At 41.6% G+C, this 25,336-nt stretch overlaps 2 protein-coding genes across 2 annotated transcripts in view; both read left to right on the forward strand.

Annotated features, from left to right (window-relative positions):
• Cul5 (cullin 5) overlaps positions 1-16,305 on the forward strand; it is a 97,715-nt gene extending 81,410 nt beyond the window's left edge. Inside the window, exon 19 of the mRNA XM_004856511.4 lies at positions 1,909-16,305. Coding sequence (XP_004856568.4) covers positions 1,909-2,103 — 195 coding nt within the window. The 3' untranslated portion in view covers positions 2,104-16,305. The remainder of the gene's footprint in view (positions 1-1,908) is intronic.
• The window catches only part of Acat1 (acetyl-CoA acetyltransferase 1), a 43,968-nt gene continuing 34,737 nt past the window's right edge, over positions 16,106-25,336 (forward strand). The window contains exon 1 of the mRNA XM_004856512.4: positions 16,106-16,304. Coding sequence (XP_004856569.1) covers positions 16,233-16,304 — 72 coding nt within the window. The 5' untranslated portion in view covers positions 16,106-16,232. The remainder of the gene's footprint in view (positions 16,305-25,336) is intronic.

Genomic DNA, 25,336 nt, shown 5'->3' on the forward strand with positions numbered 1-25,336 from the left:
CTTTCTCCAGCATACCACACTTCTCTATAGAGACCTCCAGCCTATGAAATGGGGTCTAGGGCCAGAAACCCTGTGCTGTTTTCCTCTTAGCTCTTCTAACACAACCACCATTTCCCTCTTTATCAAAGCCAGAAGAGGAGAAATTGGAGTATTTAGAATTGTCCCTTCTTTTCCTCCCTGGTTCCTTCAAGTGCCTAGAGCAACAGCTTTTCCCTCATCTTTCTGTCTGTGCCTTTGACATAAACTACTTATGATCTGTATTCAAGAACTTGCTGCCAGGCGTGGTGGCACATGCCTGTAATCCCAGCACTTGGGAGGCTGAAGCAAGAAGATCGCTGCAAGTTCGAGGCCAGCCTGGGCTACACAGTGAGTTGAGAGCCAGCCTGAACTACAAAGCAAGACCCTGCCTCAAAAAAAAGAACTTGCTATTTGGATATGTTGAAAGTGAGAGGAATTCTGCTATTTGGATATGTTGAAAGTGAGAGGAATTCAGTTGACCCTGTAGTGCTGGTGAAGAATTTGTTACAGAGCGAATTTAAAGGAATTTTTTTCTTGCTGAATAGTGCATGACTCCTGATCCTGTTGATTGCAGCAAATTCCATATTAAATGTTAAAGAAAATACAGTGGTCACTTAGTGTCCACAGGGAAGAAGACCTCTGCCCCCACAGAACAAATGCTCAAACCCCTTCTATAAAGTGGTATGGTATTTGAATATAACCTATATATCCCCTCCTGTGTGCTTTAAATCATCTCTGGATTACATATAATACCTAATACAAAGTAAATGTTACTGTAAACAGTTGTTACACTGTATTTCTTAGGGAATAATGTTGAGGAAAAAAATTTCCTACATGTTCAATACAGGTTCAGCCAGCATAGGCCTAGTAACTATATTTTTGATTCAAGGTTGGTTGAATCTGTGACTGTGGGATCTAGGGATACAGAGGGCCAACTGTATTTCTTCTTTTCCTTTTTTTACATTTTCTTTATAACAGATGCTAATCTCTACTAAGGCAGATAGATGCCTTTTGTTGGCTGAAGAGATGGCTTTGTACTGGAAAAGGTTAAAGAAAAAGTTTAGTAGTTTTCAGATAACTTCTATTACAAGCTTAATAGTAATTGAAGAAATTGCCAGGAAAAGTATTGGTAAAATTGATCTAGATGAAAATGTTTATTCCTTTAGAAAGCTAAACACATTTAATTGAAAAATCAATCAAACTAAAGATATTATAGCAAATATAATTTATTAATCTGGTAAATGTGTAAAGAGTAGTACGTAATTATTGGGGGGGCCGTGAAACAGGATCTTGCTGTATAGTCCAGGCTGGCCTTGAACTAGTTATGTAGCCCAGGCTTACCTTGAACTCAAGGCAGTCCTCCTGCCTCAACCTCCAGAGTGCTGGGATTCCATGAGTGTGCCACTACACCCAGCGGTACTTACTGATTTTTAAAACAGACACCAACTGGCTTCTACTACTACATAAAGAAATAATTTAAGGGAAAAATTGTGTGTCAGGAGTTTGTTGTATCTTAATTTGTGTTTAACACAATACTAGTTTACATACATATTCATACGTAAGGTCACTTTTTAAAATGTACATGATATGGAAAAAAGAAATGAAAGGAAATGTATCCAAATATTAGATGTGGTTTTCTTTCAGTGGAGAGGTTATGGGTAATTTTGCTTTTCTTTATTTTCAAAATCTCTATAATGAGCAGATTTTCTTTCATAGAGTGAAAAAGATATTTTTATTTGTTAAGTAAATGTTTATCTCATGTTAATCCTCAAGTTATTGTTGTTCATTTTGATAAATACTGGATAGAGAATGAACTATACATAAAAAGACATTTCTCGTTTTGCTTTACTTAATATATTAATACTTTTTCATTTTTATGTTTTCTTTTAGGAAGCTATCATACAAATAATGAAAATGAGAAAGAAAATTAGTAATGCTCAGCTGCAGACTGAATTAGTAGAAATTTTGAAAAATATGTTCTTACCACAAAAGAAAATGATAAAAGAACAAATAGAATGGCTAATAGAGCACAAATACATCAGAAGAGATGAATCTGATATCAACACTTTCATATATATGGCATAATTTTGAATATCATGGACAATACTGAGAATGCAGATTTTGGAGTGCTTGGGCAGAAAGTTGTCACAGTTTGAGCTGGAGAAAGGTTTATTTGGACTTTGATTACATAAATATTCAAATCTCTGCCTTACCTTTACAGAATGACTCTATTTTACCAGTCACACTAGTTAGCATGATGGCATTCCCTTCATGTTGCACACTCTGTAACAGCATGCTGTTTTGTGGAGAAACTTGCATTCATGAAGAGCCCATTATGAACTTTTAAAAGTAAATTTGATTTTTACCCACCAGGAAAAATACAACGGGAAGGGTGAGGGCGGGGTTCTGTTTGCTTTTCTCTCTCTCTTTTATTTTTCCTCTTAAAAAAATGTACTTGCACAAGGAAGGATATTCAGATATTCATGCACTGAAAAATGCTGTTATCTTTGTTTTTTAAAAAATGCAATTAAAAGTAGAAGTAGCACTCTTGGCTTCTTGTGATGAGAGTGAGCTGGTCAACACAACGTTGGGAGAGGGCAGATGTAGGAGAGAAGATAAGTATTTCACAGAATCGAATTTTTCAAACACTGCTTCAGCGTCATAAGTGGATTTAAATGCTGACCTATAAAATGGTATTAAGTATTTCTAACTTGCAAACTTTTTTTTAAAGCAGGAGACTGCTGCTGTAGTTATTTGTTACTAAATGATGAGTTAAAAAATCTTATATGGCTGGAGAGCTTGTTTGAAAGTGAAGCTTATGTTGTTGCTTCAATTGATGGAGAAAAATTATGGAGATAGGTCATGATTGCAGAGTCAGAATAGCAAAACAAACATTATTGTGTGTTAACTAACACACTTAATATCTACATACCTAATATTTATTATGCCATATCTAAATTTATTGAAAACAATGCTGAAATCTGCTCTGATAGAATACATTTATGGAACTGATCTCTTAATCTGTAGCATAGAACTATTTTGGTATTTTGAAGTCTCATGGTTAGGGATCTACGTAGCCTTGGGTTTCTTGAAAGAAAAGCGTTCTCTTTTAAAAAGTAATAATTATCAGTCACCTAGGAGGAAGAGAGAAACCACAACATAAGACCTGAAAAGTGTAAGCAAAGATGTTACAGTCTTAACATGAGCAGTAAACTTGCCAAATATGTACATATATATTTATATATTTTAAAAATAAACATTTTAAAAATGTTTAGAAGGCAACAGTTATCTTGTTTCTTTCAGTTAATACAAAGCAGCAACTTAGTAGTTGCTGGCAACTGAATATCCAGAGCAGTGGAAATTTTAGGATTTGAGAACTTGAACAACTGAAAAGAGAAAAATTGTATTCCCCATTGGGAAAACAAAATGGCTCAATATGGATTTTTATTCATTGTGGTGCATGTTTCAATTTTCTTAAAAATTGTTTTCTATCTTTTTGATGTTAAGTAATATTTGAAAGTATGGTTTTGAAGAAAGTAGAAAATAAGATTGCTGGAAAGCATACAGTATTATATTATAGAGTGCTTGTAAGAACATTTTTTAATGGAATGTGCCGCCGATCTCAAGAAGCATTGTGAGCTTCCGGCTGAAAAGAAGGAAAGAAAATTTAAAACATTTAAGATTTTGCTCAAATGCCTGTTCTGAAACTCATAGAAAATTGAAATTTTATTGATAATTTAAAACCTTACCCTTCTAAGATAGCATATGTCAATTATAGACCAAACATTGTGATGAATTAAAATTAGTGTTCATTATTTTCACTAATTAGATGCCTGTTAACAGTGGATAAATTTGAAGTTTAGAAGAAATAAGTTTGTAATAATTTGGCTCTTATGTCTAACAAATAGTGTGATATTGGCATATTTGCTTGTCCTAATATAAGAAAGCCAAAGGAAGAAACAATAGGGAAAATTATAGACTTTAAAAAAAAATATGTAAGATTTGTTTTAAACCATAATCTCAGAACTACTTTGATGTTTCTAATCTTTTTTGGTAATTTGAGAATGAGGGGGCCGGAGATTTAGCTCAGTGGTGCCATGCCTGCCTCACAAGCGTGAGGTCCTGAGTTCGATCTCTGGTACCAGGGTGGGGGTGGGGGAATGAAAGCCATGGTGTTTTGATTCCACAAGGCAAATTTAATGGAAAGTGAGTAACGCTAAATCCATAGCAAAAGTTTTCTATTAAATTTTTAAATAGCTAATTATGTCCTAAATGTATTTGGGGCATTGAACAGCAGCAAATACTGTAGACTTACAGTTTTCAATCAGTTTTAAAATTATTTATACAAAAGTTTAAGTTTTGGTGTTTATGAAAACCATTGTATTGACACGTTGCCTATGCCATTGTTGAATTTTCTTTAAATATGTTTTGACATATGTTTGCAAATTGAAGAAAAAAGAGTCTGGAGAAAATAATTTTAACCAGTAATTTGCTAATGGTACAGAATCACAGTATTCTTTATCATCAGGTCTCTTTCTCCAATGTGCACTTAAAATTAGCATTATCTGAGCCAAGGATATGACGCCTCACATAGCTATGAAAAAAAAGTCCAGTCTCTAAACTCCAAGACCAAAAAAACACTTTTCTTATGAGTAATGTTGCAGGAGGACTCCTAAGAAGTTGTTTTTGTTTTTGTTTCTGTTTTTTTAGCCAGGGTCTCACTGTAGTTCAGGCTGTCCTTGAACTCACTATGCAGCCCAGGCTGGCCTTGAACTCACCTGCCTCAGCCTTTCAAGTGCTGGGGTTACAGGCCTGAGCCACTGTGCATGGCTAGAGGTTAAGTTTTGAACATTAATTTTCTGATTTAAAGATGGAACCATCTGAAAATGGTAACTGTTGTTGCCACATCATTGTCATAGTAAGTAGATATGAAACAAAATTTACAAAGTGAAAACAGGACATTTTTGATGCTTATAATGAGATAAATATTAGAATATTATTGTTTCAACGATTTAATGAGATCATAACAGAAATTCTGAAGTCTTCCAGTTTTTACATTTATTGGAGGGGTCCCTGAGCTCTTTCAACTTACTTAATTCTCTTACTGTTGCTTTTTACATAAATGTTAAAATTTCCAAAAATGAAATGTTAGCTTTCTTATTTTTGCGTTTTATTATACTTAATACAGAATATGACCTTAGTAGTTTAAAAGGTATTTTTCGTTATTTGCAGTAAATATGTCAGTAACCCTGCTCAAAGGACAAATTTTTAAAATTCAGTTTGAGTGAAAGATTTGCTAGTTTTACAGAAAGATTTGCTGTCATAAATTTAAGCTGGTTTTTCTATTTTCATGTAAATGACTGGGATGCTGTCTTATAAATTCTTCCAAGGTCATATGTGTGAAATAAACAATACATGAGAGCTTGCCTGTCATCTACAGTGTCATCTGGAGTGTTGAACAAATCTGAGTTCCTAAGGTGTAATCTATCCTCACATGGTCTATGCGATCTTCGAATGTGTGCCACTACATACTGAGATGGTAATGCTGTACAATTCTGAATGGTAGCAGTTTCTGTATGCAGTAGGCTGAAATATTTTGATGAACTGCTTAATTTTTGGATTTTATTTTTTAAGTTGTATAATTTATTTTCTGCAAAATAAAAAAATAATATAAAAGCTTTCACCTATCCAGAAAATGTTGATGTTCTACTATAAAATAGTTTCTAAGACTTTAAACAGTTTAGCTGGTTGTGGCAGTGTACCTGTCATCCCACCCGAGTAGGAAAGCAGGAAGATTGCTTGAGCCCAGAAATTTGAGGCCAGCGTGAGCAATAGAGCAAGACCCGTTTCTGAGAAAAATTTTATAGTAATATTTCAAGGTGAAATAGTAAATCTCAACCAGCCTTGGGAACCAGAAATAAGAAAAATAACCCACTTATTTATTTTAGAATTAAAATTCTAGTTCAAAATGAAAACAAGGATTGTAGCTTTCCCCCCCTAGCATATGGGTGTCATGCTTAGAAGGGGTCAAAAATTTCAAAGCTGAAAGTGATTAGTGCATTAATCAGGCTATATTGTAATTTTATATCAGATATAAGTGAAAATGCTCAGTGTGATGGTGCATCCCTTGAAATCCCAGCACTCTGGGAGGCTGAGGCAGGAGGATCACAGGTTCCAGCCAGGCTTGGACAACTTAGTGACTTAGTAAGACCTCATCTCAAATAATAGAAAGGCTAGGAATGTAATTCCATGGAAAGGTCCTGGGTTTAGTTCCCAGTACTGCAAGAATTTGAGTGTGTGTGTACAATTTTTAGGGTATATTTCAAATTTGTGAAATACTTATTTCAAAACTAGTTTAATTAGGTTATTAGGTAGCTGGATGTAGTGGTGCACACCTGTAATGCCTGCACTCAGGAGACCGAGGCAGGAGGATTGTTGTGAATTCAAGGCCACCCTGAACTACATAGACCCTGTCTCAAAAAAAAATCAAAACAAAAAATTTTTTTAAAAGATGGATAGGTATGCTCAGTAGCATACTAGTTACTGACCAAGTGAATAATTTAATAATCAGGAAACTGACTATAGAAAAACTTCAGTTGCATTCAGGAACCTAACTGCATAGAAGAACTAAATTTAAATTTTTTAAAATTTGAGAAACCATATTTTACTCATTTAAACGGTGGTAGCCAGCTGGATGGATAAACACAACTGACTTCATAATGATACAAAACTCAGCCTTTGCCATGTTTGGTGGTGCATGCTTGTAACCCCAAGTACTTGTAAGGCTGAGGCAGGAGGATTGCAAGTTTGAGGCCACCCTGGGTAACTTAGCAGTACCCTCTGGAAACTTAAAGTGGGGGAAAGCTAATGGTGGTGGTACACACCTATAATCCCAGCACTTGGGAGGCTGAGGCAGAAGGGTCACCCCAAGTTTGAGGCCAGCATAGGCTACACAGACCTTGATTCAACAACAACAACAAAAAAGAGGATGTAGCTCAATGCAAAGGCCCTTGATTCAATCCCAAGTACCACAAAATACCTAAAATATATAAAGAACCTCCCTCACAATAAGACCCCATCAAGAAATGGGCAAATGAAATGAATCAACACTTTACAGAAGAAATACAGCCAGGGATTTAGCTCAGTGGTTCTGCCGCCTGCCTTGCAAGCACAAGGTCCTGAGTTCGATCCCTGGTACCAAAAATAAAAAAGTACAAATGGGCAATAAACACATGAAGAAATGATCAGTATCACTGGCCATTAGAGAAATGCAAATTAAAACACTGAGATTCCACTCATCCCAGAAAGAATCATCAAGAAATCAAATAATAATATGCTGGCAAGGCTGCATTGAGCTAGATTTGAGAGTTACTCCTTTTTTAATTTTTATCAGTACATGTTTGCAGTGCATAATTACATTCATCATGGGATGTTGGTACATGTACCTAACATCTCTTTTCATCCCCTTTCTCTTGTTCTTGATCCCCTTCCCATTTGCAAAAAACCTATCTCCCTATTTTCTGTTGCCTTTTATTTTGCTTTTTAATTTATTTGTACATTGTCTTTCTTGTAAGAGAAGCCATGCAATATTTAAGCTTGTGTGTCTGATTTATTTCATTTAACATTATGATATCAAGATACATCCATTTTCCTACAAATAACTCGTTTACCTTTTATGACAGAGTTGTCCTCCATTGTATATAACTATAATGTTACTCTTTATTCACTCATCTGTTTGTTGATAAACATATAGGCTGCTTCCAGTATTTAGCTATGATGAATTATGCTGCTATAAACTTGGGTATGCACTGTAATATATCTTTCAGGAAGATACCTTGAAGGCAAATAGCTGGGTCAAATGGATTTTTTGAGGGGGGGGCGGGGATCTCTTGTAGTTTAGGTTGGCCTTGAAATCACCATGTAATCTAGGCTGGCCTCAAATTTGTGGCAATCCTCCTGCTTCGTGCACCACCACACCTGCTTTAATGGAATTTCTAATTTTAGGGTTGGTTTTGAGACAGAGCCTCCCTATGTAGTTCAGGTTGGCCTGAACTCTCTGTAGCCCAGACTGGCCTCCAACTTGCGGTGATCCTCCTGCCTCAGCCTCCCAAGTGCTGGGCTAATTTTAGAGGTTTGAAAATCTCCATACTGATTTCCATTGTGTTTGTACTAGTTTACACTCCCACCAGCAATGTAGAAGGATTCCTTTTCCCCCTGCAACTTCTTCAGCATTCATTATTATTTGATTTTTTGATGCTAGCCAGTCTTTCTGGAGTAAGATGGAATCTCAGTATTGTTTTAATTTGCATTTCTCTAATGGCTTGAGATGTTGAACATTTTTTTCACTTATTTTTTGGCCATCTGTATGTCTTTTTTTTCTTTTTATTTTTTTGCCATCTGTACTTCTAAAAAGTGTCTGTTTCAGTTGCCCACTTTTTGTTTGGGTCTTACTTTGGAGGAGTCTAATTTTTTTGAGTTCTTTATATATTCTAGATAGTAGCTCTGTCCCAAAGAGTACAGTGAAGAGGGCCAGGGATTTAGCTCAGTGGCGTCACGCCTGCCTTCCAGGCTCAAGGTCCTGAGTTTGATCCCCAGCACTGAGAAAGAAAATGTACAGTGAAGAGACAACCTACAGAATGGGAAAAATTTTTGAAAGTTACTCCTTTTTAAAATACCACAGTTATGGGGCTGAGGATTTAGCTCAGTGGCACCGTGCCTGCTTGGCAAGTGCAAAGTCCTGAGTTCAATCCCAGGTACCAAAAAAAAAAATCATAAAATATCACAGTTATCCCAGTAAGAATAGGACTTGGGAATACCTATACACAGTCCTTTTTCTGTAGCTTCTAACTTACTTATTTTCCCCTCTCCACCTTACCTCTTTCTTTATTGGCAGATATTCTTACTTTGAAAAAGGAAGATCTCCAGGATGAAGTTTCCTTGCTTGCTTTCCCCCAACTCTGAACTTAACCTCTAATGTCTGTTTTCATCTGCTTACCTGTCTCACAAAATTAGATGGCTCACTTCTTACTCAAGGCCAGCTGTGTACCATTTCTCTGAGTCCCATTTCTCTGCCTCCCATGTTTTGCTCCACAAATATCTCCATGTACACATCTCCTTTTGGTCTTTCACATCCTGACTTCAGCAGTGGCTCAGCTTGAGCCCATAGAGCAGCAGCTTTAGCATCGCCTGGGAACTCACAGTGGAAGTGCGTGAGCTCCACCTGGACCTATGGAATCAAACTGCAGGCGAGGCCTCCATGTACTGCTGATACACACTAAAGCTTCTAAACTACTCAGACCTCCAAGCATACTCAAGCTTCCACCATCCTTTAAAAAGTTTTCTCTCCCCTACCTTGGTCATGCTCTGACCTTATTTTTTCTTCTTTCCCTTTTCTACAAAACATCTTGCCAGATCAGTCCACAGTCTGACCATCCCATTCTTCAGTTTGGGATCATTGGCCCATGTCCCCACTGCTTTTCTCTCAAAGTCATCAGTGAGACCTCCAGTGCTTACAAGTGCATTTTTGCCTGGCATGGTGGTGCACATCTGTAATCCCAGCACTTGGAGACTGAGGTAAGAGGATCATGAGTTCAAGGTCAGCCTGAATTACATAACCAAGATCCTGTCTCAGTAACCAAAAAATAAAAATGAAAAGTGCTTTTTCAGTTTTCCTTTCACTTGATCTCCTTTAGTCAGATGCACCTGGAACACTCTGAACTCGAGTTTGTTTCATCCTTGTCTTCAAGATGATCCTCCTGCCACTCTGAACTCTCTTGCTCTCTGTTTCATTCTCTGGCCCTTCGGCTCGAACACACAGGATTCTCCCTCATGATTCTCCACTCCTGCAAGCTACATCTCCCTGGGTGAGTTCTCTGCTTTCCTAGTGTCAGCACTGTACATGTTGCTGCTCCGCAAAGTCTCAGGCCCAGGCTTTCTCTCCTAAGCTTAGCACATTTTTGGTACAGAGGATTGAACACGGGTATCAAACTGAGCTCCCAGCCCCTCTTTTAAAAATTTTTTATGTCAACAGCTTCCTAAGTGACCGTGTTGCCCAGACTGGGCTCAAACTTGGGATCCTACTGCCTCAGCCTCCCAGGTGTTGCTCCATGCCTGACTTCCCTCTATTTGTACATGTTACCATCTCTCAGTCACTCTCCCCACACCACATTGTTGATTGTACTTCTCGAGTGCCTCTAGAATCTAGTTTTCATTTGTCACTACCATGTATTCACTGAACAAGAATCCATCATAGTCTGCTTATGCCACCCGAGGTAGGTAAGAATATACCTTCATAACTGCCGGGCTACTTCCTGGCTCTGTGTGTGTGTGTGTGTGTGTGTGTGTGTGTGTGTGTGTGTGTGTGTGTGTGTGTGTGTGTGTGTGTGTGTGTGTGTGTGTGTGTGTGTTGGGGACTGAACCTAGAGTCTTATGCTCTGCTACTCTTGGCTTTTTTTTTTGGTACCAGGGATCAAACTTGGGACCTTGTGCTTTTGAGGCAGGTGGTGGCACCACTGGGCCGGGATTACATTTTTGAAGTACTTTAAATGTACAGTGGTGGAGACTGGGGATGTACCTCAGTGGTGCCACGCCTGCCTGGCAAGCGCAAGGTCCTGAGTTGGATCACTGGTAAGGGGTGTGGAGAGTGCTCCTTTGGCAGCACATATACTAAATGTAGAGTGGGGCAGTAATGTCAGTAAGACCTTGTTTAAGTCATTAGCATTTCTGGATCCTGGACCTATCCCAGTTTTTCTCTTAAGCTCATACTGCCAGGTGTGGTGACACATGCTTGTAATCCCAGCGCTCGGGAGGCTAAGCCAGGAAGAGCACCCAAGTTCCAGGCCTGCCTGGGCTACATAGTGAGTTCAAGGCCAGCCGGAACTGCATAGCGAGTCCCTATCTCAAAAAAAAAGCAAAGGAGCACATAGCTCAGTGACTGAGCCCTGAGTTACTGGAAGATGTGAATCAGATCTTTCCCTTTGTCCTATGACTGAAAAATTATTCCAAATCTAAGGCATAAAAGCGAAGCATGGATTATTGTCATTTTTATTTATTTTTTATTTATTTTTTAGTTTTTGGTATCGGGGATCGAACTTGGGTCCTTGTGCTTGCGCAGCAGGCGGTGAAACCACTGAGCTAAATCCCTGGCCCTATTGTCATTTTTAAATCCCTCACGCTCTAGTGCCCTTCCTTGCTTAGTCAGAAGTTCCCTATTTCTGAGTGGAATCTTACTTCAGTTAATAGACTTTGAGAACGCTGTTCTCATATTATGTGTAAGAAGCCCAAAAGCAACCTCTGGACAAGAAGAACTTCTGTCTTAGATTTATTAAGACCTTCCTAAACCGCCTTTTTTGCATCATTCTGTTCTAGATCTCAAGGCAAATCATGCAAATCATTTTTAGGAACTACTGTCTTCCGCATTTTCCGATTTACATTGTGATCTTGTTTGTATCCAGGTTGGTGAGGTACAAACATTGCCATATGCCTATAGAAGCTCAGGATTCCTTTGGGATGTTTTATAGAGTATCAATCAGAAAGCAAGGGATAGCATATGCCCCAGACTCCTGCCAGTGCTGTGACAAAGTGCCAAATTGGGTGGCTTAACAGCACAGAAGTGGATTATTGCACGGTTCTGGAAGGCTGACATCAGCGTGTTGGCAGGACCGTGCTGCTCCCTCTGAGAACTCTGGGGAGCCCTTTTTATAGACTCGGAAAGTGGTAGCAGCCTTGGCCAAAGATCTTGTTTCCAGATAGAGTCACATTCTGATGCTGTGGGCAGATCTGAATTGGGGGTTGGGGGGATACTTCAGTATAGCCAACCCTTTATTCCCCCAGTTCACTGTTTATTCCATGGGCAAAATACACTTAATCTTTCCTCTTCTTTTCTCTTCTCTCTTCTCTCTTCTCCCTTCTCTTTTCTCTTTTCTCTTCTCTTTTCTTTCTGTCTCACTGTGTAGCCCAGGCTGGCTTCAAACTCAGGGCATTCCTTCTGCCTCAGCTTCCCGAGTGCTGGATTTCAAGCATGAGCCAACAAAACAAAACAAGGCCAGGGATTTAGCTCAGTGGTTCCGGTGCCTGCCTTGCAAGCACAAGGTCCCGAGTTCGATCCCTGGTACCCCTCCCCCCCAAAACAACTTAATTCAGCATTAACTAATAAAAATAACAACTCAAAGTTTTAATTTTCATCATCAAAACCATGTAAATCATATGGGTATGAGCCATCCTGAGGCAAAATTCCTCTTACCTATGAACCTGTGAAACTAGAAAACAAGTTGTCTGCCTGCAGCATACAATGATGGGTGCTGTGGTTTAATGTACCTCTAAGCCAGGTGTGATGGCGCCAGTGGGCCCAGCTAGTCTGGAGGATGACTTGAGCCCAGGAGTCTGGACCCTGTCTCTTAAAAAAGAAGAGAAAAAGAATGTGTCCCTTCTAAAACACATGTTGAGGCTGGCGTGGTGACGCATACCTGTAATTCCAGCACTCAGGAGGCTGAGGCAGGAGGATCGCTGTGAGCTGGAGACCAGCCTGAGCTACATTAGAGTTCAAGACTAGACTGAACTATTTAGTGAGACCTTGTCTCAAACCAATCTTCCACCCAAAAATTTCATGTTGAAGCTTAATCCTCATTGTAGAGGTACTGTACTGAGGTAGGGCCTTTTGGAGGTGATGAGGCCATGAGGGGTCTACCCTCCGGGTGGATGCGGAGCACAAGGGAACTAACAGGTTCCTTTCACCTCTTGCTCCTGTACTATGTGAGGACTCACCAGACTCCTAATGCTAGTGCCTTCATCTTGAACTGCCAAGTCTCCACAACTGAGAAATACATTTCTCTGTATAAATTACCCAATCTCAGGTATTCTGTTACAGTAACACAGACAAATGAAGATGGGGGAGGAGTGCATAAGATAGAGATTTTCGTGATGAGAGGCAGAGTTGGGAGAAGTTTGAAAGCCAACAGAGCGAACCATTGACTTTCAAGGACCAGATGATCCGAATTGTCCAGCTCCATCCAGGCTCCAGCCATAGCTGTGCCCCTGGGACCAGTGGCTCTGCTCCAGGAGCAATGGTTTCCTTCACTTTTCCTTTCTTTGTCCCTCTGCATCCAGGTTGCCAATGTTTCTGCTGGTATAAAATTTCCCAAAAGTGGTAGATGTGAGACTTCCCACAGAACTACCTGCTTAACCCTGTCGGCACCCATTCTTCTGAGAAGGTTGATGAAGTCCACACCTAATCCCTCTGGCAGTTGCTTGTCCAAAAAGGCTTGCTGCCTGGCAGAGCACACCTTCTCATCTGCAATATAGTTAGGCTGAGAATATTCCAAAATCACTAATGCTGGTTCTTTTTTGCTTAATTCTTATCTCGATTTTATCTCTTTTCTTTTTTCTTTGCTTTCTTTTTTTTTTTGTAGTACCGGGGATTGAACTCTGGACCTTGTGCTTTCGAGGCAGGTGACGGAACCACTGAGCCAAATCCTCGGCCCCTTATCTCTTTTCTTATATTTTAACATAAGCAGGAAGGAGAAACCAAGTTTTTGTTTCCAAATTTAGCTTAGAAATCTCAGTAAACATCCAAGTTCATTGCCTACAAGTTCAACTTTGCATACAACACTAGAACTCAAATTTGGCCAAGTTTTCTACCACTTTATAACATGTCCAAATTTCCTTTTGAGGCCTCACCTTTAATATTCACATTTGTACCAACATTCTGTCATAACAATACGTGTATTGTCTAAGGTGACAGAAGCATTCTATATTGTCTGCTTGCTCCTGATCCCTGACCACAATCACCTGTTTTGTCCACATTTCCACCAGTTGTCTCTTCAAGGTAATCCAGGCTTACTCTATCACATGCCTCAGAATTATTTTTCTGAGCCAGGTGTAGTGGTGCACACCTGTAATCCCAGTACTCTGACAGGCTAAGGTAGGAGGACCACAAGTTCAGGCCAAGACTGGGTGACTTAGTGAGACCTTGGCACAAAATTTAAAAAAGGGCTGGGGATGTGGCCCAGTGCAAAGGCTTTGGGTTCAGTCCCCAGTGCTGAAAGGAAAAATAAAAAATCCTTTTCCCATTACCCAATTCCAAAGGTACTTTCATACTTTTATTTGTTATAGCAGCATCTCACTTACCACAACCCTGTACCAAATATTTGTTTCCTTAGATTGTTGTAATGAATTACCACAAAAGGGTGACTTTAAAAAATCTAGACATAGGGAGCCTCTGCCTCCCAATTAATAAACAAATAGGGTAGAAGGCCTTTGGATTAAATCCTCAGTACTGCAAAAAGCAAATGGGGAAGAAAAAGACTTATACTAGGGCTGGGGGTGTAGTTCAGTTGTTGCTCTTGGCTAGGAGTTGAGGCCCTGGGTTTCAATCCTCAGCAAGATTTGTAATTTGTAAGGCGTGGCTTCACTCAAAATTTCACCACTAGATGGAGGTATTGGCTAGGTTTCCTTGACAGGTGTGGTCAACTCCTTTATGAAAGATGTAATTATTCTTTATTAATATATTTATAGGGGCTTGAATAATAGCTCAGTGGCAGAGCATTTGCCTAGTTGCTTGAGGCCCTGGGTGTCCTTATGTCTAGACACTATATTACCTACTGTGGTAGGAAATCAGAATTCAAAACCATAAATTTCGATATATTTTTGTGCCAGGTGTGGTGGTGCATGCCTGTAATCCAGCACTTGGGAGGCTGAGACAGGAGAATGAGCCTGGTTTTGAGGCTAGCCTGGGGTACATAGTGAGTTCAAGGCCAGCCTGAACTACATAGGGAGACCCTAATATACATACATACATATATGTACATACATACATACATATATGTGTGTATGTATATATATAATTTTTGTTTTTAGTTTTTATATTTTGAAACAGGATCTTGCTTTGTACTTCAGGCTGGTCTTGAACTAACTTTGTAGCCCAGTCTTGTCTTGAACTATGTCAGTTATCCTGCCTCAGCCTCTTGAGTGCTGGGATCATGGGTGTGTACCACCACACCTGGCCCAATTTGGACATTTAAAGATCTGTTTGTACTGGGGATTGAACTTTGAACTGCTGAGGTACATCTTCAGCCCTTTTTATTTATTTTTTTATTTTGAGACAAGAGTCTCACTCAGTTGCCCAGGTTGGACTCAAACGTGCAGTACTCCTGCCTCTTCCTCCTCAGTGGCCAAGATTACAGGTTTGGGCTAACAAGGATGGTTCTAGATTTTTTTTTAACTTTTGGCAGTACTGGGCTTTCACACTGAGCTATATGCCTAGCCCTGTTTATAGTTTAAAGATAGGGCCTTGCTAAATTGCCCAGGTAAGACTCGAATTTGCAATCTTCCTGCCTCGGCCTTGCAGAGTGGTAGGATTACAAAAGTGTATTACCACGTCCGGCTTCTAGATTCTTAAATGAATTTACTAGCTACATTTTAACCCACAAACATCATGGCTTAATGAGAGCCTGGTGTGGTGGCCTATGCCTATAACCTGCCGGAAGGTTCCCCAATGTGACAGTAATAATAGCTAACATCTATATTGTTCTCCAGGAAAAGTCTAGGAAAACAATGCAAGATAATGATACTGTATTAGTTCAGACCACTTTCTGTGTAATCATGGACAAAAAGTTAATTTCTTTGATCTCAGTTTCCTCAGTTGAAGCTTGGATAGCAGCTGATGCACAGATTTGGGCGAAGGTTAATCTAATTCTTAATTGTTCAATAAAGTTTCGCTATTAACAGATTATTGTATCCCTATCGTCCTTCGTCTACTGAAAGACAACTGGAAGATTCTCTCAACACAAATTAAAAGCTCACTGGATTGCTTGAAACATATTCATGCATTTCCTTTGGAAGGCTGAGAAGTGAGAAAGGCGGGCACAGTGAATGGAAAGGTTTGGATTACGCAGGAACCAGTGGCCTGGCGTGGTGGAAATGAGAACCAGCAGCGGGTCAAGTGCCTCTCCTCTGAAGTGCCTGCGCCCCAGCCACGACGGTGTTTTGTCAGTTTTATACCACACCCTACTTCGGAGTCCGGGAGCAGGGCGCTAGGCCCCCCGCCCCGCCCGTGGGTCCTGGCCAATCGCCGCCAACCCTGTCTTTCCGAGGCTGCTGATTGGAGGAGGCGGGGTCAGGGGCTAAACCTACTCCAGGCGGCTGGGTCGGAGCGTGGGGAAAGTCGCAGCGGGCCCTGGTTCGAGTGTCTTTGCCCTTGAAAGCCTTTCCTTGCGACCATGGCCCTGTTGACGGTACTTCTGCGAGGGGGCGTCCGCGGGCGCAGCCCCCTGCTTCGGAGGCTGATGCAGGTGAGCGGGGCTCGTTTCTCCGGTGGGCCTAGGCCTTACCGCGCCCGGACCCAGGACTCCGGGAGTCCGTTCTCCACCTCCAAAGGTTCCGGCCTCTCAGGGTTCAGACCAGCGGCCCCCGCGGCCCGGGCGCAGCCTGCTTCGTGGATCCCGAGGGAGCCTCATCCCAGAGCGGGGGCAGCGCGCGTTTGTGCCCGGGAGCTCTGCGGCCTGGGCGTCAGCGCTGTCGGTGCGGGAGTCAGACGGGGCAGGCAGGCCCGGGATCCGCTATCGTCAGGCCTGAGCTGCAGGTTGCAGAGAGACGCGTCCCTTTGCAGACTCATAAAACTTTCGGAGATTTTCTTTAAAATGTTTGTCAAGAGAGGTTTTCTTCCTTTTTATACAGTAGTCATTGGTCTTACAAGAGTTAGGCATGGTGTTGTAAGACCGAGGGCCTTACCAAACGCTCCGAGGAGCTAACTAGTGAAGCACACCCAGGAATCTCAGTGGTGTCTTCAGAAGGTAAGACCAAGAGCCTTACCAAACGCTCCGAGGAGCTGACTACAGCGAAGAACACCCGGGAAGGAACACACTGGACAAGTTGGAAAACAGACCTTTATTAGTCTGGCCAGATGGCACTCCCAAAGCAAAATAGCTTAGAGAGACAGCTGGCTCAGAGTCCGAGGCTGTTTTTATAGGGGGTTGAGGGGGAAGTTAACATATAGAATTAAAGAAAAGGGGACAAAGGTTAGTGGTCAACTGTCATGTATTGATGGTCAGCAGACATTTGCAGCTTGTTCTAAAAATTGTGGTGCCCAGAACATCAGTTCCGGGCAAACAAGGAGTTGAGTAGTTTACTTTGGGACTTTAGGTCTGTTACAGATTTTTATCTAGTGTCCCAAAACTAACAAGCATCTTTATCTATTAACTCCCATTTAATCACAATGGGGCTGGAGAAAAGGAACAAAGGTTATGTAGTCCCACATTCCCCATTGATTTTTGGAACATAAGTAATCTTACGCATGAATGTAGGCATCTATTGTATACAACAACATGACCATAATAAGCATGTACACACAACTATGATGATAAGAAAAAGTTGTTTTAACTATTGTAGGTTGGGCAACCACGAAGTTAACCATTTGAACAAGTCCCTGCCATCTTTATTATACATTTTTTAGCCAGATCTTCTAATTGTTTTACTTTTTTTTCGATCTTTGGATCATTATCGGTAAGATTGAAACAACATATTTTTTATTCTTTTACAACCTTGGTGGTGGAGGAGCAACAAATAGTCTATTGTTGTGCTATTATCTAAGATTATCTGTCTCTGTTCCTGTAACTCTTAGTTAATTAATGCCAAGGCTGATGAGGTAGCATTTAACCCTTTGACCACCTTGCAAGCTAATTTTCGTACTGCCTTTTCAGCATGGACTCCTATAGAAGGCAGGGCAACAAAAGATGTTATCATGGTTATTACTTCAGCATCTGTTAACAGACCTATGTCATCCTCGCATCCTGGTGCAGTGTAAGGTGACCAACGTTTAGATCTGTTAGGCACAATCAAATCAGTTCTGTCTGGCAACACTACAGCTAGACGACTCAAACAGCAACGGGTCTTGGTTAAATTTGCTGGAATATAATTAACGGTTATTCCTTCACAGGTATAAAACCATCCTGTGGGCAGGGAGATATGGCAATTGTTACACACAATTTTTTGTTTTATATGGCAGGACATCCCTTTTAACCGTTTTATCCTCAGACATTTGGTTGTACAATTTTCATACATAGCACATTCAGTTTTGTTTGACATAATTACCTTGGGTGTATATAATTTGACAGCATTTTTAGGTTTATGGCAGGTGTCATGTCCCCAGTTATAACTATCCAGGTAAGTAAGATTATTTTCCTGAGATGTCCTTAAATAGGGTATAGGGTCGTATTAATTTTAAAGAGGTGCATACCGGAATGAGACAGCTTCCCAGCACATAATGGAAATTTACATCAACATTTAAGCAGAATTCAGACAAGTTAAGCGAGTTTGTCAATTGAATCTATACATTTTTTTGTGTGATCTAGTCCTCTTGGGGGCAATAATGTCAGTGTCCCAGAGAATATTATCATTAAGGTGAAACATCTCCAACCCATTCCACTCTTAGCTTTTGGTTGCCTGGTTGGCTGATAACCTTTTATTTGTCCTTTTTGACGTCCGTGGGGGGGGTCCTGTTTTTAGATGGTTGCGATATATCTAGGCAGAATGTCCAGCCACCTTTACTGTCAAGGGAGTTGACAGGACAACAGGAACCGGTCCCTTTCAACGAGGTTCCAGGGTCTTGGAATCAAACCTGTGAATAAAACCAAATCTCTCGGCTTATAGGGTAAAGGTTGTAAAGGGTTTTCATTTGGACTAGTCATTTTCTTTCATAATGTCTCATGTAGCTCTGACTGAAGCTGATGAACTGCTTTTAAGGATTTAAGGAGTCAAAGGTGGGAAAATTTTTTCTTTAATTCTACATCTATTAATGGAATGATTGGGGGAGATGGCCCATAAACAATCTGGAAGGGGGACAGATTGAGGGGAGGCTTGGGAGTGCACCTCATTCGGAGGAGGGTAAAAGGGAGAAGCTCTATCTAACCTAGTTCAGTCTCCAAGCATAATTTAGTCAGAATCTCTTTTAAAGTTCGATTTGTTTTTTTTTTTACCTGTCTTGAACTTTGAGGCCTTATAGGCACAGTGTAGATTTTACTTTATTTTAAGGATATTACTAATTAACTTAGATATCTTAGCCGTAAAGGCTGGACCATTGTCGGACCCCAGAGCTAAGGGCAAACCAAAACAGGGAACTATTTCTGTCAGGAGCTTTTTAACTGTTACTTCTGTTGTCTCCCTCTTGGTGGGATATGTTTCTACCCATCCTGAAAATGTATCTATAAAAACTAGCAGGTACTTGTACCCATACATGTCAGGCTTTAGTTTAGTAAAGTCTAACTCCCAATGTTCTCCCAGAGTTAGTCCTCTGTGTTGGACCCCAGGGGCCCGGTTACCCGATTAGCATTTACCTTGAGGCAGGTGGGGCATTGTCTCACCATGTCCTGGGCCTTTTGGGCTAATCCTTGACTGACGAAATGGGGTTGTAAGGCAGCCATCATCTTTTTCTCACCGAGGTGGGTAGACTCATGTAGTTCTTGCAGCAATGTGTCTGTTACAGTGGCTGGGGGCACCACCTTTCTCTCCTTAGTCGTCCACCACCCATGTCTTTCTCGAGTCCAGCATCTCTTGTTCATTTTTGTTATCTCCTTGTCTGTATATTTAGGTTTTTTTGGGAGTACCGCTGTGGGAAGCAGAACCATTTGCTTCCCCACTGATTTTTGGGCAGCTTGTCTTGTTGCCTGATCAGCAGCATTATTATCAATCACCTTGGGGCTTGACCCCTTTTGGTGCCCACGGCAATGGATGATGGCAACCTCTTGGGGCAACCAGATGGCTTGTAGCAGTGTCAATATCTCAGTCTTATTTTTAATTTTCTTTCCTTTAGAGGTCAACAGTCTTCTACTTTGATAAATTTCTCCGTGTACGTGGGCGGTGGCAAAAGCATAATGGCTATCAGTGAATATATTTATCCTTTTTTCTTTTCTCCATTTTAGAGCCTAAGGGCTCAATGGCATGGGGAGTAATCAAAGTCAAATCCTGTCCAAAGGTTAATTTGTCAGCCTCTCGGATTAAAGGAGTTGCTGCTGTTACTGTCCTCAAACAAGTAGGCCACCCTCGGGCCACTGGTTTGAGCTTCTTTGAGAGGTATGCCACAGGCCGCTTCCATGGCCCAAAAGCTGAGTAATCACTCCTTTAGTTACCCCATTTTTTTCTGTCACATACAAGGTAAAGGGCTTGTTTAAGTCTGGCAGTGCCAGGGCTGGTGCCGATGTAAGTACAGTCTTAAGCAATTGAAATATCTGTTGGCAAGCCTCAGTCCATTTGAGGGATGTATTTCCTCCCGCAGTAGCCTCATGTAGGGGTTTGGCAATCTCAGCAAAGCCAGGAATCCAAATCCTGCAATAGCCAACCGCCCCTAGGAACTCTCGCACCTGTTTCTTTGAGCCTGGCTTCGGAATCTGGAGAATTGCGGATACTCTCGATTCTGCCAGCCTCTTCTTTCCCTCTTCAAGAATATAGCCCAAGTAGGTTACCTTGATCTGGCAGAGTTGAGCTTTCTTCCAGGACATCCGATATCCCAGTTCCTGGAGGGCTTTCAGGAGGCCCTCGGTGGCTGTAATGCATTCTTTATCAGTTGAAGTCGCCACCAGGAGGTCATCAACATACGGAAGAATAGTCGCCTGGGGAAACACTTTTTTTTACCTCTTGCAGATCTTTGCTGAGAGCTTCCCCGAACAGAGTGGGGGAGTTTTTGAATCCCTGCGGCAGCCGGGTCCATGTCAGCTGTCCGGTTGTTCCAGTATCTGGGTCAGTCCATTCGAAGACAAAGAGGGGCTGGCTTACAGGTGCTAGAGGCAGGCTGAAAAATGTATCTTTAAGGTCTAATACTGAGTACCACACATGACCGGGAGGGATGAGACTCAACAGAGTATAGGGGTTTGGTACTGTTGGGTGAACGGTCTCCACCCGGCTGTTTACTTTCTGCAAATCCTGTACCGGTCTGAAGTCTGAGGTGTCAGGCTTCCTTACAGGAAGCAGGGGTGTATTCCAGGCTGTCTAGCAAGGGACCAAGATGCTGGCTTCCTGGAGTCGTATGTGTTTGGAGATCCCCACCTTGGCCTCATCAATCTTTTTTATCTACTAGAAGAACCCCATCTCTTTCTTTCTTAGTCTCTTTCTCTCTCTTTCTTTTTAACTTTTTATAATCCCTCTTGTAATGGCCCTTCTCTTTGTAATATGTACATTGATCCTTTTCTAACAAGGGCCATACTTTACTTTTATCTTTTTTAAAATTTTTTCTGTATTTCTTTTGGATAAAACCTCCATCTGTCAAGGCTGTAATGTTCGCCTTTTTAATCTTTTCAGCCATTCTATCTTCAAAAGGATCTCTGTTGTTAAACACCTTCATTGTCACACTCATCAACTTCAAAAATTTTTTTTTTTCAAATCCTCTCCGCTGCAGTTTTTTTTTTTTTAATATCTGGGGCCAACTGAGTAACAAAAGCCAAATTAATTGTCTGTCGATTTGCAGGGGCATCTGGGTCAATTGGAGTATACATATGGTATGCTTCCAACAGATGCTCTAGAAAGGCAGAAGGATTCCTCAGGTCCTTGAAGGACCTCGCTTACCTTGCTCAAATTGGTAGACTTTCGAGCGGCTCCCCTCAAGCCAGCTAGGAGATGTTGACGGTAGTTTTGGAGAGCTTCTCTCCCGCCCGAGGAATTAGCTTGCCACGGGGGATGGGTGGACAGAAGTTGCACCTCAATACAGGCCTGTTGTTGTTCATCGAGGGGGCCCTCTGTTCCCCCTAACACCAACTTTATGGCTTGCCCTCAGATCCTTTTTCTTTCCTCAGAGGTAAAAAGAGCTTGGAGAAGTTGTTGACAGTCATCCCAGGTTGGGTCATGTGTATGAAAAACAGATTCTAGGAGGGAGATCAAAGCCTGGGGTTTTTCTGAAAAAGGGGGATTTTGATGTTTCTAATTATACAAATCACTGGTAGAGAAAGGGATATAGACATAATGACCCTGTTCTATTTCCCTAAGAGGCAGAAGAGGAACTGAACTAGTCCCTTCAGTGAGAGCTCCTCGGGGACCATAAGCTGCCCCTGTTCTTGTGTGGGAGGGGGAGGTTATAGAATCTGGAGATTTTCCTTCTTCAGGAAGAGGAGGGGAGAGAGAGTTTTGAGCTCTGGGGCCGGCTTTATCAGAGGAGGAGAATGGCTCCACATAGGGTGGAGGTCTTATAACAAGATCTAAGGGGTCAGGATCTTGTGAGAGCACCGGCTTGGGAGCCCGGGTTTTGGCCTCTTGGGGTTCCCTTGTGGCCATAACCAGAATGCGAGAGTTTGTTTGCAGGGAACAATGCTGCAACCATGCCGGAGGCTCTTGACAAGCCCGAACCCAGATATTTATATATGGAAACTGATCAGGATGGCTAGGGTGCCCGGTGACCCTTCTCCATACCGCCCTGCAGAGACCTGGGTCAAAAGAGCCCTCAGCTGGCCATCCAACTCCAAAGGCCAGCCATTTCAGTTGACACAGGGAGCGAAGTTTTCCGTGAGAAAATTTAACCCCATATTCGTTTTCCTGTTCGGGGGGGAAAAAGCCAATTTAAAATTAGTGAGAAAACAATTCAATGGGGTATTTCTGGAGCAGGATCTTCCCATCTCTGTCCTGATGGTTTGGAAAGAAATACAAAATTAAACACATAACGGACAGGACACTAATGTACGAATGACAAGACAAACAGGCGCCACAACAAAATCAAAACTAAACCTTCCCTTGTTCCTCGTCAGGAACCTTGGGGTCAGGGGAGGCTTACCGGCCCATCAGCCACCTCACTCCTGACAACAAACGGTTGCAACCGGCCAAAAACTTACCTCCGGAGGTTTTCTGAGGTCTGTGCCTGAGTCTCCTGCTGGATCCCGCCACAGAGTCTCAGCTGAACCGGGGTTTCTTACCCAGGGATCTCGCTGGGGCCTCCAAAATGTAAGACCGAGGGCCTTACCAAAAACGCTCCGAGGAGCTGACTAGTGAAGCACACCCAGGAATCCCAGCCGTGTCTTCAGAATGTAAGACCAAGAGCCTTACCAAACGCTCCGAGGAGCTGACTACAGCAAAGAACACGCGGGAAGGAACACACCAGGACAAGTTGGAAAACAGACCTTTATTAGTCTGGCCAGATGGCACTCCCAAAGCAAAATAGCTTAGAGAGACAGCTGGCTCAGAGTCCGAGGCTGTTTTTATAGGGGGTTGAGGGGGAAGTTAACATATAGAATTAAAGAAAAGGGGACAAAGGTTAGTGGTCAACTGTCATGTATTGATGGTCAGCAGACATTTGCAGCTTGTTCTAAAAATTGTGGTGCCCAGAACATCAGTTCCGGGCAAACAAGGAGTTGAGTAGTTTACTTTGGGACTTTAGGTCTGTTACAGATTTTTATCTAGTGTCCCAAAACTAACAAGCATCTTTATCTATTAACTCCCATTTAATCACAATGGGGCTGGAGAAAAGGAACAAAGGTTATGTAGTCCCACAGTGTGATAGTAAAAAAGATGTTCCTACTCAGAAACACCTTAAAACTTATGGGGAAAAAATGGCTCTTTGGATAGTAGAAGAAATGCATTAGACGTGGCGTCTGAGTAAAGCTTACGTACTGGGGCGTCCAGAGTGGGCGGGTCTCTTCTATGGTCATGGTGTTTAGGAAAGGCAGTAGAGGTCCACCGTGGGGAGAACTGATTTTCCTTGTGTGGAAGAAAGCTAGGGAGCCCGCACCCCAGAGTTAGTGGCTGGCAAAGCCTTAGGAATAGGTAAAGAACTCCAGGGTGTGGTTGGTGAAGCTTGAGTTTCCCATGGTGAGCTTTGAAATATTTTAAGAATTTGGATTTCACCCAAGTCTGTGGGGAACATTGATATTATTGTTTTCGTCACAGTAGGAGGTTGTGGAGAATTAGTCTGGGGAGAAAACTAATGGCTGGCTGGTGGAACAGAACATACCTGGCAATAGGAATGGAAAGGAAATAGTCTTATGCAAGAGATTGTGAAAAAACAGTAACAGTTAAGTGTAGGGAACAGGGGAAGGGGATGTTACCAGAACCTCTGCAGTAAGTCCTAGTCTCCTGCGAGCCACGGCAGCATACGGCGAATTACAGGAAAGGTAGACAAATGAGACTGAGAAGAAGCTGAGCTTTGGGTCTGATCAGTGCTGCTCTAGGCGGCAAAGACAAGAAACCCTAGCTTGCAGCACCTTTTATTTAGTACATCCAAAGAAACAAATGTAACAAATGAATAATGTAGGTTTCAGTATCATATTGGGATGAACAAGGTGTAACAAAAGACTGGGTGGGGGCGGTGGAAATCTAAGAACAATGAGGAACTATGCAGATGAAGATTTAGTTCCTCTCAGGAACTACACAGATGAAGATTTGGTTCCTCCCAGGGGGTCTCCCACAGGTGTGGTCTTGTCCTGGAGCATTACAGCATCATGGGATCATTGAGATCTCCCTTGTGACCTGAGGCCAAAATGGAAGTATGTCTTGGAGTGTTATTGCTGGCCTGTAGGCAGGAGAACTAGGCCTACTCAAATGATTTTTCCCTAGAATTATGTAGCATTGCTCCCAACATATCTCCCTTTCTTTTTGTTTTATGTGAAGGTGTTTTTAGGAAAAGTGAGCACACCCAACAATACCTTGACCCTATATATTGTGAGGATCTATAGTGTGTTTGACTGGCTTAGCTGTCTATAAGCATAATTTCTATTAATTGGGGCTGTAAAAGGATGAAAAATCAAATAATAAATTTATTATTTTTTAAACAATGTTGGCTAAAAAAAAAACCCTTAAAACTTTTGCTGAACTCAAGTAGCTATTGTCTTATATAGTTATACTTTTCTACAGGATGTTCAAGACCAAGTTACAGTGAGACCTATATTAAATAAAGTCAATCTCTTGCTATCTAACAAGGTCAATTAAGTCTCCACAGGCACTGTCTTGGAACCATGCATAGAGCCTCTTAGCTCCTCTGTCAGTGTCAGCCATCAGGATATGTCATGGCCTTGCTTGACCATGTTGCTTCCTGTGAAAGCATGGGAGATTTTTTCCTCCAGGTGACATTCCTTTGGCACACTTTTTGTTGGATCTTTACTGTTTTGGTGTTCAGCAACCTCCCTGCTCAGGAGGTTGGGTGACTCACCAAAAATGCAGGATCTTGGAGATAGTTCCCTCATGTCCTGGATCTTATTGTTGTAGTTGACCTTGGAGGGCCAGGGCCAAAATATCGGCTGCCTTTTTAGCCCAGATACCTCTTCAGTTTTGGTCTCTAAACTTTGGTTGTTGAACACCCAGAAGAGAAGATCAATAACATTAGCATTGTAAGAGGAGTAGTGAACTCAACTATTATAAT

The sequence above is a fragment of the Heterocephalus glaber genome, unplaced genomic scaffold (assembly GCF_053883595.1).
Source record: "Heterocephalus glaber isolate CG9 unplaced genomic scaffold, H.glaber_assembly_v1.0 deba00001429, whole genome shotgun sequence".
NCBI lineage: Eukaryota > Metazoa > Chordata > Mammalia > Rodentia > Bathyergidae > Heterocephalus > Heterocephalus glaber.